The sequence below is a fragment of the Camelus bactrianus genome, chromosome 10 (assembly GCF_048773025.1).
Source record: "Camelus bactrianus isolate YW-2024 breed Bactrian camel chromosome 10, ASM4877302v1, whole genome shotgun sequence".
Lineage (NCBI taxonomy): Eukaryota > Metazoa > Chordata > Mammalia > Artiodactyla > Camelidae > Camelus > Camelus bactrianus.
This window is the reverse complement of record NC_133548.1, coordinates 5,635,652-5,652,952: the sequence shown is the minus strand read 5'-3', so window position 1 is coordinate 5,652,952 and position 17,301 is coordinate 5,635,652. Positions and strand designations below refer to the sequence as shown.

General features: G+C 38.4%; 1 protein-coding gene across 1 annotated transcript in view; it reads left to right on the top strand.

The window, feature by feature from the left end:
• Positions 1 to 2,426: 2,426 nt before the first annotated feature.
• TOP6BL (TOP6B like initiator of meiotic double strand breaks) overlaps positions 2,427 to 17,301 on the top strand; it is a 65,009-nt gene continuing 50,134 nt past the window's right edge. Inside the window, exons 1-3 of the mRNA XM_074371674.1 lie at positions 2,427 to 2,579; positions 4,569 to 4,710; positions 11,066 to 11,119. Coding sequence (XP_074227775.1) covers positions 2,550 to 2,579; positions 4,569 to 4,710; positions 11,066 to 11,119 — 226 coding nt within the window. The 5' untranslated portion in view covers positions 2,427 to 2,549. The remainder of the gene's footprint in view (positions 2,580 to 4,568; positions 4,711 to 11,065; positions 11,120 to 17,301) is intronic.

Below are 17,301 nucleotides of genomic sequence, written 5' to 3'. Positions count from 1 at the left end.
TTCTCCATTTGTTGAAGATCAGTGATAACCTCTAAAGTCCCTTCTGGCTCAAACACGCTATTGCTCTGAGCATGGGGTCTGAGTAAAAACCCTTTTAATAATGTGGAGTCAGTCCAATAGTATTTTAGTTACTGGACCCCAAACAGGATGGGGGCACACACTGATGGGTGAAAGAAGGGTGGGAGCTGTGGTTCATTCAAGCCTTAGTTTGTAGGGCGATAAGGGTATTGGAGTTCACTGTCTTAGGGGGTTGGCTTCTCATGGTAAGGTTAATGTTCCCACACTCCAGAACTCTGAGACACACCGGTAGGTCATATCCACTTGGGAGATGCACTGGGCAGCTGTGAGGAAGCAGAGAATGGTTAAGAGATTTTTATTCCAGGTTCTGGCTCTGCCATTTTACAAACTCAGGGTCATACAACCTCTTCTTGGAACTTCATTTTCATCATTTAAAAAACAACGATAACACTTCCCTTATGAGGTTGGAAGGATGACTTAAGATACATACAGAGAGGTGAAGACCACTTAACACAGACTAGGTGTCCCTCAAACGTCAAGCCTGCATCAAACTTTGCTGACTACAATGGTTCATGCGATGGAAGTCCTGATGGCAGGCCCTCAGGTGACAGGCTCCCTTCCTCACTCCTGCCTACATCTGATAGGGAGGGCGGCGGTGTTCCTGGCCACCTCTGTTAGGCCTCCCCTGCCTCTAGAATGGTGTTGGGTGTTCCACTGTGTATTCATTCCTGAGGCTCACTGTGTCCAAGGACAAGGGCTGGAAGCCGGCAAAACCAACTCATCTGAAGTACTTCTACGTTGGCAGCAGTTTCTTCTCTGGTCCTTCCCAATGCCATCCTCAAGGTGGGGCATTTTCTGCTGAGTCAACACTCTCCATGGGAAATACTTCAAAGAGATGTCTTCAGCACCTTGGTTTCTCACCTATCAAATTGTAACGATAACAATTATCTCACAAGATACTCGTGAGAGTGAAAAAAATTTACATAAAGAACCAGTGGTATCCATCAACAGGTAGGCAGTTATCAATGTTAGCTCCCTTCTCCTTGGCAACTCCCCTTCCTAAGGGGAACACCAGATAGAGAAGAGAGTGAAAGGGAGAGGAAGGTTCCAATGATTCCTCATGTGTCAGCTCTCTTATCAAGTCTGAGATGGTATTATGAGGAATTTTCCAGAAGTAAAACCCAGCTTTCTCCAAAAGGTCTACCTGTTTGCAACAGAGATGGGGAGGGTGGTCAACAGTGCAGAGCAAAGATCCAGAAAACTATGATTCAGGTCTCAGTAGACACGTTCTCCGGAGTAGCACCGAGGTTGTGTACTGGACAGGCACCCTGCCAGCTCCCTGCCTGTCCTGTTTAGTCCTGGCTTCTTGGAGCTGGGGTGGAAGAATTTTCCCTGAAGGAAAGCAGCCAACACCCTGCCCCACCCTTCTCCTTGGGCAACTCTTTGCCAGGCAGGACTCTCTCTCTCACCAGTTTTCTTTTGGATGCCTGAGGAACCAGCTGTCAAACCATGAGTTTGGGTTCAAGCCTTTTTCACTCTCCTTGAACAGTCCAGAGTTTAGCAGCTGGAGTCTCGTACTTTCCTATCAGTTGGGAACACTCTTGGAAAACCCCAGAGCTTCTCCTGTTAGCTAGAGACTAAGAACGCCAGCTCCTGCCCTTGGCATATTTAATGCAGAGTCAAACGTGGGGAAAGGGGCCTATCCCTGGGGAGGGGGCTTGCTCCCTTCCAGATCCTGCCTGGGGCTGGCTAGGCACCCTGGGATTAAGCTGGGGACCTGCTTGGGACAGGTTGCCAGACAAAATACAAGACGCCCAGTCTTGAACTTCAGATCAATGAATAATCTTTTTAGTATACACATGTCCCAAATAATACATGTATGATTTTGATTTTTTAAAATCTGAAATTCAGGCTTAACTGTTTTTTAATTTGCGAAGTCTAGGAACCAGAGGTTGGCCTGGGGCACCTGGGGCAGCCCCCACAGGAGGTGAGACTGCTTTGGGGGTCAAAAACCGGCTTGGGATCCCGCACCTGGCACCAGCAGCCCCTCTCTGGGCGGAGGCAGAGAGCTGAGGGCTGCACCTCCGCGGTACCGTGGGAAAGTTCTTTCGGGAGGAAGGAGGAGTCGTAGCCTGGCCTCATTCCTGATCGCCTCCAGTCTCGGTCGCCGCCTGCGGGGTCTCCCTAACCCCGCGGCCCGCCCCGCCATCCGCCCACGGGCCGCCGAAGCTGCGGAACCCTCCGGACCATTCCGAGCAGGTCTCGGATAGTGTGGCCGCTTGGGGCGGCTTTGGGGCGGCTTTGGGGCGGCTTTGGGGCGGCTTTGGGGCGGCTTTGGGGCGGCTTTGGGGCGGCTTTGGGGCGGGGCGGCGCCGAGTGCGCAGGCGCAGCGGGCCGGTGGGCGGGGCGGTCGCGCGCGCGGGCGGGAAAGGGCAGTGTCGCGCGGCCGGGCGTGGGCGCGGGCGGTGGTCGAAGGTCGAATCCTTGGTTGGCGACCCGCTAGTGGCCGTCGCTGCTGCTCCCCGCGAGGAATGGAAGGGACGGCCGCGGCCATCTGCGAGGTGATGCCAGGAATGGACAGAAAGCAGAGAAAGACACTTTGAGGAGACTGGCCTTGTGAGGAGGTCGCGAAGTTTGGGCAGAGGGGATTGGCGTTGCCTGAAGGGGAGAATGAAGGTTCAGGAATGATAGGATTCGGTGAAGGGTAGCCTATCCCACGCAGGGGTGTGAGGAGCAGATGAGACGTGGGGCGTGGGAGCGCTCAGGCGGTAAAACCCTTGGGCTGCTGGGTGCGGAGTATTTCCTCAGCTGAGGGCGCGGCGGTCGGCTGAGCGGCCGGGTCGCCCACGCGGAGAAGCTGGCACCGCCCCCACGTGACCGCCGGGTAAACCCAGGCTCGGGAAGTTGAGTGTTTGCCAAACCTTAGTGGGCGCCCAGGTTCAAGCCTGGACGCCAGTCCAGGAGGACCCGCCCGGTGCTGGATGGGCGCACAGAAAGAAGGGAATGGGCGACCGTGGTGGGGTGGAGGCGTCGGAGCCAACCGGTGCACAATGGGAACGAGGGAAAGCTGTTTCGGGCCCTTGGGTCAACCGAGGTGTGGAGTGGGTTCCTGGCCCAGCTCCTACAGCATCTAGGTGATGAAAGGCTGCGGTTCGGGGTCCTCACAAATCCAGCTAACACAGACCGCAGTCTGGAGGTCTCTTCGGCTCCGGAGGGTGGGACTAAACACCTGGCACCAACTCGCCACCTTTGTTCATTATAGTGTTTTCACAGTCGTTACCTAATTGAATTCTTAGGTACTGACCTCGTAAGGGATACTAGACAGGTAAAATAGAATCATAGGCCAGCCATAACGGATTGATCTGAAGGCACCTCGAGTTCTCCCAGTTTTCCTGCCTTCTTTGTTATCAAGGAAAGTTGGAGAATTAGATTTTACAGATGACAGAAGCTAGGATAGAACCCAGAGCTTCTGACTCACAAGCCAGTGTTCTTTTCCCAACTGCTCTCTCATTATGGAGAAAGAAACTGCGGGAAAAATCTTAACAGGGAGCACAGTAAGTCGGAGGATGTGTGAAGGAAAGTGTTAGACTGTAGAAATGCATGGAAACCGTCCTTATAAACTGGTACAAATTAAGATCTTAGTTCCCAAATTCTTATACTAGGATCTCCCTGCCTTTTTAAAAAAGGAGTAGTAAAAATTCCGCTATGGGACCTTAGTGTCGAAATGAGTCTACTTTCATAAATAGTAATCAGAATTAAATACAATATGTTTTACCTTAAATTTGTCTCATTAAGAGTAAATGTTTTTTGAGGACATCGTGGAGACCTGTCCAACTTAAAGTACTGTGTGCAGTCTTTACTACAGATGAGTTTATTAGAAATCATAGTTAATATTTGTTAAGCATTTACTATGTGCTAGGCAATGTGTTAAGCATTTTGCACATATTATTTGGCTTACATTCAGCAGTAGCCACATGTAGTAGATTTGTTCACATCTTTATAGATGAGGAAGCTGAGGTATGGAGAAGTTAAGTAACTTGCCTAAAGTTATATGCTAGAATATGGCTCATCAGGGATTCAAACCCAGGCATCTGCCTCTGGAGCCAGTGCTCTTAACTAGTATTCTGACCCACAGAAGTGTTGATTTAGTGAGAGGTAAAGATGATTCATAAGCAGATGTCATTCTTATTCATAATCTTAATGTTGGCTTTTATTTGGGGAGAGAAAGAAACAGGAACAACACACTCCCACTTAGTTTTTCCAAATTATTATTTCCAGATGAACTTATCCTTTGAATAAAGCAATTTTTTTGTCTCCATTTCCTGTCTTGTTGGACATTGTATTGAATTTCACTGTCTCTTTTAATTTTACTCCCCTAGCAATTTCTGTTTAGACACAATGCTTTGTTCTGAACAAATGTAAATCTGACATTTTGCAAGCAAGGATATTTTTTGGAAATGAGAATTATTAATTTAACTGTATCATACAAGTTTGTTATTACCATGATTTCTAAAGAAGGTTTTGTTTTCTTTGAATTATGCCCTTTTCAGATACTGAAATATTTAATAATTCGCTGGAAGTGTGAAACAGCAGAAGTATCAAAGGGAGCATTGCTAGAAGGACAGCTAGTGATTTCCATAGAAGCATTAAATTCTAAGCACCAGGCAAATACTCTTCATTGTGTAACAACTAGTAAGTGGAGGAAGAAAAAAATAACTGATTTCTGTCTTTGTTTTGTCATGATTTATGTTATAATTTATTTAAAATTTTCAGTTAGTTGTAACCTTTTATCATGTTATCACTCCAGAGTTGTTCCATAGTTAAACTGAAATGATTATGAAATAAGTATCTGGTGATGGACTTACAGATCTGTCATACAGGAAAGGTGAGAATGAGTCTTATCAAAGGAGTATTTATTTTATTGGTTTAAGTTCATGTTGCTCAGAAACAATCTCACTCTTGCTCTTGGTTTTAACCTCCTTTTTCACAGCCAAATTATATTACATTGAATTTTATCTCTCCTTTCCTTCATGTCCAGCCTTTGGTAATTGGAAAAGAGCCAAAAAATAAAGGAAAAGAAATAAAATGATGTATGGTGCATACTTTGATAGTCCTAACTTGCAGTTAATTTGGAAATACATTATCTCTTCCATTTGGCTCTTACTCTTTCATCATTTTTGTCTGTATTCTTGAGGGAACGCTGATGCATTGAGAGGCTCTGACAACTAATTTTCTTGAACTTGTGAAGTGATAACATTTTTGTCTGTCTGGTTTTCTGGGGGTATGTGTTTGTGTATGTGTAGGTTTATTGACAAATACTTTGGAATGAAGTTGTCCTATCAGCCTTAAAAGAGTCACCTTGAGTCCCAGTTGAGACTGAATAATACTTTAGGTTCTATAGACGTTTTCTCACCTGAACTGGAATGACCTGTCTTTTCTTTGTGTACTTAGCAATAAACATCCTCAAGAGAGGTATGATAGTTTGGTTTGCTGTTACTCTGCATAAACTCCTCTCTGACTGGACAGAGTTCCCACTATTCATGAGAAAGTTGGTTAGCCATATGGCTAGGGTGATGTTGGTCTGCATATGGTTGTAATAGTTTGTGCATTGATTCTGATCCAATAAACTGTAGCCAAGATGGCAGGGTTGATTTCAGTCAAAGCAAAGGACTTGAGTCACAGTAGCTTTTGGTAAGAAACCGAGTTCCATAGGCATTTTGAGCCTAATAGACCTCTTTAGTTCTATCTAGTATAAGGGGCATTTTTCTTCTTTTTATTGTCTCTGATCTTTATGTAATTATTTTTATTATTTTTTTGGCAGGAGGAAGGGTGGTATGTGCTTGTCATAAAACATTATAACATTACAGAAATAAATATTATGGAAAGTGAGACTCTTCAGTAGTCTCACCCATTGAGATGATTATTAACATTCAATATATATTCTTTGAGATTTTTCTATGTATGTGTATATCTCTCACCGGGTGGATAAAAAACCAGGTTGCTAATATTCTGGGATTAAGGGGTAAGGGAGGGGGTTGTGTATCTCAGCATTCATTGTTTATGTTCACTAAGTCCATTTGTTTTTGTTTTTTAAGATAGTGTATTCCTTTTATTTTCATTTGTTTAAACTGAAGTATAGTCTATTTCCAATGTAGTGTTAGTTTCTGGTTACAGCATAGTGATTCAGTTATACAAATATATATTCATTTTCCTATTCTTTTTCATTGTAGGCTATTACAAGATATTGAATATAATTCCCTGTGCTATACAGTAGGACCTTGCTGCTTATCTGTTTTATTTACAGTAGTTAGTATCTGCAAATCCTGGACTCCCATTTTACCCCTCCCCACCCCCTTTACCCACTTGTAACCATAAGTTTGTTTTCTATGTCTGTAAGTCTGTTTCTGTTTTATAAATAAGTTCATTTGTGTCATTTTTTTTAGATTCCACATATAAGTGATATATAATATTCGTCTTTCTCTTTCTGACTCACTTCACTTAGTATGATACTCTCTAGGTCCCTCCATGTTGCTGCAAATAGAATTATTTTATTTTTTTATGGCTGACTAGTATTCCATTGTGTGTTTGTGGGTGTTTGTGTGTGTGTATACACCACAATTTCTTTATCCAGTTATCTGTGATGGACATTTAGGTTGATTCCATGTCTTGGCTATTGTAAATAGCACTGCTGTGAACATTGGGGTATGTATGTTTTTGAAATGGAGTTTCCTCCAGATAAATGCCCAGGAGTGGGATTGCTGGATCATATGGTAAGTCTGTTTTTAGTTTTTTAAGGGCTCTTCATCCTGTTTTCCATAATGGCTGCACCAAACTACATTCCCACCAACAGTGTAGGAGGGTTCCCTTTTCTCTACACCCTCTCCAGCATTTATCATTTGTGGGCTTTTTATGATGGCCATTCTGACTGGTGCGAGGTCATACCTCATTGTAGTTTTGATTTGCATTTATCTGATAATTAGTGATACTGAGCATCTTTTCGTGTGCCTATTGGCCGTTTGCATATTTTCATTGGAGAATTGTTTGTTTAGGTCTTCTGCCCATTTTTTGATTGCGTTGGGTTTTTTTTTTATTGTTGTTGGTATTATGCTGTATGAACTGTTTATATATTCTGGAAATTAATCCCTTGTCAGTTGCATCATTTGCAAATATTTTCTCTCATTCCATAGGTTGTCTTTCCATTTTGTTTATAGTTTCCTTTGCTGTGCAAAAGCTTACAAATTTTATTAGATCCCTTTTGTTTGTTTTTGCTTTTATTTCTGTTGCCTTGGTAAACTGCCCTAGTAGAATATTGGTACAATTTATATCAGAGAATGTTTTGCCTATGTTCTCTACTAGGAAGTTTATGATGTCTTATGTTTAAGTCTTTAAGCCATTTTGAGTTTATTTCTATGTATGGTGTGAGGGAGTGTTCTAACTTCATTGATTTACATGCAGCTGTCTAGCTTTCCCAACACAACTTGTTGAAGACACTGTCTTTTCTCCATTGTATATTCTTGCCTCCTTTGTTGAAGATTGACCGTAGGTGTGTGGGGTTATTTCTGGGTTCTGTGTTCTGTTCCATTGATCCATATGTCTGTTTTTGTGCCAATACCATGCTGTTTTGATTACTGTAGCTTTGCAGTATTGTCTGAAGTCTGGGAGGGTTATACCCCCAGCCTCATTCTTTTCTTCAGTATTGCTTTGGCAATTCTGGGTCTTTTGTGATTCAGTATAGATTTTAGGATTATTTGTTCTAGTTCTTTGAAAAATGTCCTGGGTAATTTGACAGGGATCACATTAAATCTGTATATTGCTTTGGGTGGTATGGCTAGTTTAACAATATAAATTCTTCTAATCCAGGAGCATGGGATATCTTTCCACTTTTTAAAAAGTATCTTTAATTTCCTTAATCATTTTTGTATAGTTCTCCACATATAAGTCTTTCACCTCCTTGGTCAGGTTTATTCCTACTGACATGGTAGAAAACCCTAAAGCCTCCACACAAAAAGTACTAGAGCTAATAAATGAATTCATCAAGGTGCAGGATACAGAAATCTGTTGCATTTCTTTACACTAACAATGAAATACCAGAAAAGGAAAGCAAAAAAAAAAATCCATTTTAAAATCATATTGAAAAAATACTCAGTCCATTTGTTTTTAGTACAACTTTGGTTCCCAGCCCAAAGACCCATGTTTGTCTTTTCAAAGAATAGTCTCTCCCCAACCCCTCACTGAAGTTAGTGAGGGCCAGTCCCTAGAATGCTGAGTGGAGGAGGGAATCTAAAGATCTGACTACTTCTTAAATTCATTTTTTTCAACCGACTCTCCTTATTTTGGCTCCCATCCCTACTTCCAGAGGTTCTTGATACTGCCATTTTTGTGTCTTTGGGGATTTTTGTTGTATAATTTGTGTTGTTTCTTAGCCTTCCCCATTTTTGGCTTGTAATTCAGTTTTTCAGGTCTTGAGACCTAAGTCTTATCTCACTAGTCTTTCTGCTTTTTTTTGTTTATATAATTATATTATAATCATCTTTGTGCCTTATTCTCTATCTTTGTGAGTTTATTCCTTTAAAAATATCATTTTTTCTATTGTTTTATTGAGATTTCAGGACGGAGTAAAAATAGATGTGTATGTTCAATCTGCTGTCTTTACTGGAAGTGTGGAATGGTGTCATTGGTCTGAAATACCTGGTAATGAAGAACCATGTATTAGTCATCTAGGGCTGCTGTAACAAAGTACCACAAATTGGGTAGCTTAAAAGAAAGTAAATTTATTCTCTCACAGTTATGAAGGCCAGAAGTCCAAAAGAATGGTCTCAGTAGGGTTGGTTCCTTCTGGAGGTTGTGAGGGAGAAATCTATTCCATGCCTCTCTCCTAGCTTCTGGTAGTTGCCAGCAAGCCCTTGGTGTTTCTTGGCTTGTAGATGTATTGCTCCAATCTCTGCCTCTGTCTTCATGTAATGTTACCCCTTGTGTTTATCTCTGTCATCACATGGCCCTCTTATAAGGACACCAATTGGATTTAGGGCCACCCTAATCCGGTATGTCCTCATCTTAACCAGATAAAATCTGGGAAGACGGTATTTCCAAATAAGGTCATATTCACAAGTAATGGGGCTTAGTTCGTCAAAATCTCTTTTAGAGGCACAAAATGCAACTCACAACAAACCAGAAAATTTTATTACTAGAATGAGCCATCTATGAGAAGCTGAGAGGTGACTGTATAGTTTTTCCATCAGTAATTGTTGAAGGCTTTAACAAATATTATTGCAGTGTTTCCCCAGAAGTATGCTACAGGATGTTTGTATAAATTATAAGAAAGGAGTTCTGCAGTCATCTAAACTTGGGGTATGCTAGTTAAAATCAAATGAGTTTTGTTACTTTAGATCTTCTCAGAACCTTTAATATGCCAGCATAGACTGTGAATCTTTAAAAATGAACTATAGTATAAATGGGCTATAGTATATAGCATTTCCAAACACATTTGACCTCATAGCTTTTTTAAAAAAAATTATCTTCTGTTCTGTAAAGAGAATGTGGTGGAATTCTTTTGCTTTAAAAATATGTGTTCTGTGATCTTTGCATCTGAAGGATAGCACTTTATTACTTCAGTCAGATTAGAGTTATTGGTGAAAATTTGGGGCTGCATAGGTGTGGAGCAGGCAGGATGATTGTCCTCTCTGTGCATGTTCACCCAAAGTGACTGATTTTCAACAACGGTTGATATACTTGTTAAAACTAAGAAAGGATGTTAGAGGAAACAGTGTGATATATGCAGCTGAGAAACATCATGGACACACTGTGAGATGTACTCGTTGTGGTTTCTTTCTTGTTAATGTTCTAGCTCCTTACTAATCACTAGATTAGGCCTGCCACCCACCTCCTATCCCTGTCCCAGTGACCCCGTTCCTTTAAGTCAGAACCAGCGTATGCCTGTGAGGAACACTAAGTAAAAAAAAAAAAATTGTTTTTTATTAAATGTTCTATGCTAATTCAACTCAAGCCTTTTGAAGTATATATCATTTATCCAGAATTACTAAAAATCTGGAGATCTAGTTCATTGCTAGCCAATAGAACTTTTTGTGATGACGGAAATGTTCTTTATGCTATTCAGTACAGTAGCCATTAGCCACACTTGGCCTGTTGAGCACTTGAAATGTGGCTAGTGTGACTGAGGAACTGAATTTTTCATTTAATTTAGTTTAGCTAAATTTAAATTTAAATACCCTCATGTAGCTAGTAGCTACTGTATTGGACAGTGCATATTTGAAGAATCGTATTGCCTTTCACTTTATTTCAGTGATTCTCAACCTTTTTTCCCTGCATGAAGAATACATATTTCTTGAGGGACAGACACATTTCCATTGGTTTCTATGGCAGTGATTCTTAGATTCTTAACTATGGGGTCACATCGCTCTGGGAGAAGGCATATTCTGTTTGGGAAAAAAGCCTCCAGGTGGTTCTGATCTTTTTCCCCCTCTTAGGTGCTTGTTTCCCTCCTTCTCCTCCTCCTCTGAAGAATTATTGCTCTAGGTTTCTAATGTTCAGATTTAGAACTCCAGGTACAGAGAATTCTTACCTGGTAGTTTAGTAAAGCATTTTCTATAAAGAGTAAAGTCTATGGAGTTAAAAAGTAGTAGAGTTAAAGTTTGGTTAAAAGAAAGGCCAACATTTTAAATTGAATCTTATACTAGAATATGGGTTATTGGCATGGTATACTCTGGTTACTAGCAGCAGTTTGCAGTCTTCCTATGATCCTTTTCTATCAGCAATAGTAATATCCAAAAGGGAAGCCCTGGTGTTTGTTATAGATAAAAAGACTTGCTATTTGGTTCTCATTTCCAAAAAGTTACTCTGCCCCCAGACAGTTGTTGTAGTCTCTTAATACTTCTTTGGTGTCTCCATTTTTACTGAATTAATTCATAGTGGCCATCTTTTTAATGTTCTGTATCTATAAACAGTGCTTTCAGGCTCCCATGTGATTCTTTAGATAAAATCCATTTAATTGTTTTATTTGTGATACTTCTTTGTATTCTATTTCTTACAGTTGCTTCTGCAGGAAGCATTTATGGTGGCTTGGTCCTGAAGAAGTTCCTAAAAGGTAAACAATTACCCAACTTCCACAAGACTAAATCTCTTCCTGTTAGTAAGTTTCGTATATTTCTGAAACAGACTTAATATATACTGAAAGATAAGGTTGCCAGATTTAGCAAATAAAAATATAGGACACTTACTGAAATTTGAATTTCAGATAAACAGTGAATTTTTTTTTAGTATACGTATGTTCCATGCAATATTTTATCCTGTGATTTATCTGAAAGTCCTACTGAAAGATGATCTATAAAATTGCATAGATAAAGGAAAATTGTATAGACCTAAGATCAGATACCTAGGTCAATGTAGCTTCTCTGAATTCTCTCTATACAATTTCAGGCAAAATTTTCCCAGGTGTAAAATAAAAGTTTAAGTAAAGTATTTGTTCGCATCTACCTCAAAGAAATAATGGATGGAGAATGCTTTTACTGTAAATGATTTTGGCTAGTATTAATACTGTTTTCCACATTCCAAAGTTGGTATGGTTTAGGAGTTTTCAGTGACCTTGGTTTTAGAAGTTATTCCCTTTGACTTGAGAATAATCTAAAGGACAAACATTATTTTAAGGAGACCAAAATGATCTGAGAGCCATTGTGCTTTCATTTTTATCTTTTGTGGTGGAGTGGTTTGTAAATATTATCCAATGGGCATGTCTTTTTGTAATGAGTAGTTAACTTACAAATTTTACAAAATAATTTTTTAAAAGAAACTTTCCCCTACTAAATCGGGAATATAAATAGATTGTGGTGTTTTTTTTTTTTCAAATTTACATCTGTTATTGCTTTAAGAAAATATGCTGTGCATTAAATATAGAAACAACCAAAAAAAATTAGAAGGTTATGCTATAAAATAAATGCTTGTGAAAGTTATTACCATTGGACTTTTTTAAATGGCAGGATTTCTTAATTCTTTTTAAAATACAATGAATTTAAATTTTAATTCATACATAAGTTTCTAGCAACTCAATTACTGCATAAACCAAAGTTTCCTTATATCAAAGAAAAAGAAGAAAGTATTTTTTGCAATTCACAAGATGATTGACTCTAAAGACATAAACATATAGGAAACAGTGCTACTTTTTGAAATTTCTTTTTTGAAGTAATTTTTAGTTTAAGCATGGGGATTTAAAAGTGCTTGCTTGTTAATTTAAGGGTGATCAGGTGTATTCCCTTTTGCCTTTGAAATTGTCTTGGCCTGCTGAATCTACCTTCCAGGTGTCTGTACCCTGGATTCTTAATAGACCTCAGCTTTTTACTCTGTGATCCTAATTTGTTTAGATTGTGTTTGGTGTGCACACATTTAAAAGCAGTAATTGTGGAGGAAAAGTAATAACACAAGAAATAAATTGAGATTTTTGTTCTTAGCTCCGTAACATATTCAGTGGGGACTTGCGTAGAATGTTCTCCCTGTAGTAGTAATCAAAATGATGATTTATTGAGCATTTACTATGCACTGAGCTTTGTGCTTGATACAGAGGGGTTACAGTGGTTAACATGATAAATTTGGTTTCTCCCCTTAGTCTCATATTTAAGATATTTTAATCATTTAATTCTGCTCCCCCCCCCCCCCAAAGTCTATGCCTGGAAGAAAGGGAGAATCAGCTTACTGTCCTGGAGAGTCTGCTCCAATTCTAAGACTTTTAGGAAATTTGAATTCAACTTTAAGAATCATGAGTTGACTACCTCGAAAGTTCGTTGACTTATATACTATTAATTGTGCCTTTATTACTATTGTTATTTATTTAGCATTCCTGTAACATTGTTAGCAAACTGCTTTAAATTGGTCCATTCACAAATCTTTACAATATTTAATTAGCTTCATCAGGAAGTCTCTGGCTGATTAATTAACCATCAGATTTCCAGGTGCTAAAGAATTGCCTATCTGTAAAAAATTAATAGTATGCCTCTGAATTCAATTTATTAACCGTGTCTTCTTCACTGCTCAGTTGACTTCTCTCAGTGCCAAAAATAAGGTCTGCTCTCTCTTTAGGGGAACTATACTGTTGTAGAACCATTCACCTTCAGTTTTCCTTACTCTTCAATCTGTTCTATCAGTTTTATCAAGGTACTTTTTCTCTGACTGGAATACTTCAGATCAGTTACTGTACAAACAGGTTCATATTTCTGGGTATTTCATTTATGCTGGATTAGTAATGATCAAGCTACCTCCGTTTTCTTACCGCTCTAATGGTTTATGTTCTCTCTTTTATTTTCTTTCTTCTCTGGTCCCTAAGTATTTGTACTTTTGTCCAGTAAACTTTAATTGAACATCTACCTTGCCACAAGGAAGTTTTAGGGAGAGGTAGCTCTGATAATAAAATACAGTGTGATAAGTACTATAGTGCTTCTTTGGTAACAGAATATTCCCTAAAGTTCAGTCACCAATATGCCTTTCTTCCCTTTATTATTCTGCATCATTATTCTATATTTACTTCATATAGCTTCTACTTTTAAAGCTTTAATTATCATTTCTATGTTGATGAGATTTATTTTTTTTCCTCTCTATCACTAATGTGTTTCTGGCTTTGATTGTCAATTAGACTTTTCCATTAGAGGGTTCCTCTGAAATATCACATGCAACATGTCTAAAATAGGGTTCTTTGTCTTGAAGATAACTTGCTGTGTAGTTTCCATTCGTTTCAGTGACATGTACATTCTCATAATTCTCCAAGCTTAACATTTCTGGCTTTTTTTTTGGTGGGGGTCGGGGGGCACATCTTTTTTTCTCTTCATTATCGAATTGAAATTTTTGCTTAATTCTGCTTTTATAGTGTAGAATTATTATTTGTTAAATTATATATTAATTTAAACATAGCTTTATGTCCTTCCTTAATGACTCCCAATTGCTTATTAGAATAAAATACCTCAGACCAGATTTGAGGTCCTTTGTCAATTAGAATAATTCCCATTATTCTCATTAAGATAGGTATTCTTATGTGTTTAAAAATTCTCATTCCTTCATATTAACATATGTACTACTATCCTGCATCATACAGTTATCCATTTATGTAGAAATCCATTTATGTATCCATTTATATATATAAGGTATCCATTTATGTAGAACTAATTCTATAATTAGTATCTATTTGGTTAAATGTGATAGTTTTACTTTGTCCTTCTTGCCCAGACCTTGAAGCTACTTCCTAACATGTCCTTACTCTAGGGAAGAAAAGAAGGAAAAGAAAAGGTAGAAGAGAGTGATGAAATGGAGGAATATGAAAAAAGGAATATTTACAGGTCTTTATTTCACTGTGTCTTTACCTCTTCTATTCATATTATTTTTACTTATTTTTATCTTATTTTAAATATCTCCTCATTCCCATGTTTATTGACATAATTTAACTCTTTGGTCAATACAGTCAATCATTTAAAAAATATTCAGACATATGGATTAATGGAACAGGATAGAGAGCCCAGAAGTAACCCCATACACCTATGGTCAGTTGATCTTCAATAAAGGAGGCAAGAATATACAATGGAGAAAAGACAGTGCCTTCAACAAGTGGTGTTGGGAAAGCTAGACAGCTGCATGTAATCAATGAAGTTAGAACACTCCCTCACACCATACATAGAAATAAACTCAAAATGGCTTAAAGACTTAAACATAAGACAAGACCACAAACCACCTAGAGAGAACATAGGTAAAACGTTCCCTGATATAAATTGTACCAATATTCTCCTGGGCAGTCTACCAAGGCAATATAAATAAAGGCAAAAATAAACAAATGGGACCTAATTAAATTTGTAAGCTTTTGCACAGCAAAGGAAACTATAAACAAAATGGAAAGACAACCTATGGAATGAGAGAAAATATTTGCAAATGATGCAACTGACAAGGGATTAATTTCCAGAATATATAAACAGCTCATATAGCTCAATAACAACAACAGAAAAAAAACCCAACGCAATCAAAAAATGGGCAGAAGACCTAAACAAACAATTCTCCAGTGAAGACCTGCAAATGGCCAATAGGCATGTGAGATGATCAGTATTGCTGATTATCAGATAAATGCAAATCAAAACTACAATGAGGTATGACCTCGCACCAGGCAGAATGGCCATCATTAAAAAGTCCACAAGCAATAAATGTGGGAGAGGGTGTTGAGAAAGGGGAACCCTCCTGCACTGTTGGTGGAAATGTAGTTTGGTGCAGCCATTATGGAAAACAGGATGGAGAGCCCTTAAAAAACTAAAAACAGACTTACCATATGATCCAGCAATCCCACTCCTGGGCGTATATCTGGAGGAAACTCTGTTTTGATTTTTCTATTTCTGACTTTTCTTTTTCAGTCTGTCAATATGGTGAATTACATTGATTTTCAAATGTTAAACGAACTTTGCATTTCTGGGATAAATCCCAGTTGGTCGTGATGTATTATCCTTTTATACATTGTTGGCTTTGATTTGCTGACATTTTAAAAAGAATTCTTCCATCTCTGTTTATAAGAGATATTTGCAGTTTTCTTTTCTTATAATGATTTTGTCTTATTTTGGTATCAGAGTAATGCTGACTTCATAGATTGAGTTGGGAAATATTTTCTGTTCTTCAGTTATCTAGAAGAGTTTGTATGGAAGACCTTAGCTCTTCCTTAAATATTTGGTCCAGTTCATTAAATGAAGCCATCTTCATTTTCTTCTGTGGGAAATCTTTTAACTACAAATTCAATTTGTTTAGTAAGTATAGGGATATTCAGGTTATCTATTTTTTTTTTTTGAGTAAGTGTAGCTAGTTTGTATCTTTCAAGGAATTTGTCCATTTCATCTAAGTTGTTTAAATTATTGGCATAAAATTCTTCATATACCCTTATTATCCTTCCAGTACTCGTAGAATCTCTAGCAGTATCACTTCTCTCACTCTTGCTATTAGTAATTTATGTTTATTCTCTCACTCACTCACTCTCTCTCTTTCCTTAACCAGTCTGGCTAGAATCATGTTCTTTCTGTTGTATTCTGTTTCATTGATTTTTGACTCATCTTTTATCTTTCCTTTCTTCTGCTTGTTTTGGGTCTCTTTTGCTTTTCTGTTCCTAGTTTCTTAAAGTGGAAGCTGTAATCATTGATTTGAGACCATTGTTTTTTACACTGAAGTAATGGTATTCTTTTAAATAGTTCTTTTAGTAGTTCTAAAGTTTTAAAATTATATTTAATTATTATTATAGTTAGTCTGGAAATTTTTTTTTTAATTTATGGTACAAGTTAGGGAATCTAATTTAAATCATTCCCTTTCTCCAATAGTTTGTGTTATTATTTTATCTAAGGTTCTATATATGTTTGGATCTGTTTCTGGGTCCTCTAGTCTTTATGTCTGTCTCTAGACCAGTATCACAGTCTTATTTCCTAAAGCTTTAGAATGAATCTTGTTGAATGATAGGGCAAATCTCCCCTCCTTGTTCTTTTTCACAATTGTCTTTGGTTTTTAAAATCATTACTCTTGCCTATAAATTTTACACGTAGTAAGTTCCATGAAAAATCTTATTGTGATCTTGTTTGTTATTATTCTGCATTTATCAGTTAATTGGGTAGGAATTAGCATTTTTACAGTATTAAATGTTTCAATCTATGAGTTGATATACCTTATCATTTATTTAGGTCTTCATTTTAAAAAAATATGTTATTCAATTTTAATTGTCACAACTGGGAGGTAGGCACTATAATCTCCAGTATATAGACTCTATAGGAGAATAAGGAGCTTTCCCAAGAACACCAAAGCCAAAGCCTGCCTGACTCCAGAGGCCACTTTGCTAGATTTTATTATTTGTTTAAAATATTTTCTGCACTTCTTGCCCTACTGATGTAAAGCTAGGCCATGTAACTTGCTTGGGCCAGGGAAATGTGAGTGGAAGTGATGTGCACCACCTTCTAGGAGAAGCTTTGAGAGCTCGTGTGTATTTTGATCAGAACTCCTTTTCTTCTGCTATGAGACTAGGATGTCTATGAGAGAAAGTGCTCCTTTAGCCTGGGTCCTACTTTGGAGTGGCGCCTTTTTGTGTTTGCCTGGCGTGCTGCAACCTCTTAGTTGGTTTCTTGAGTTCTCACAGAGGCAATTTGATATTGTTGTTAAGTTGGTCTCTCCAAGGGGGAGTGAGGACCTGGGCCTTGCTCTTTTGCCATCTTGCTGATGTCACTCCTATTTAGATCTTCTTTTATGTTAACACTATAATTTCTTTCATAAGTCCTAGACATCTTTTGT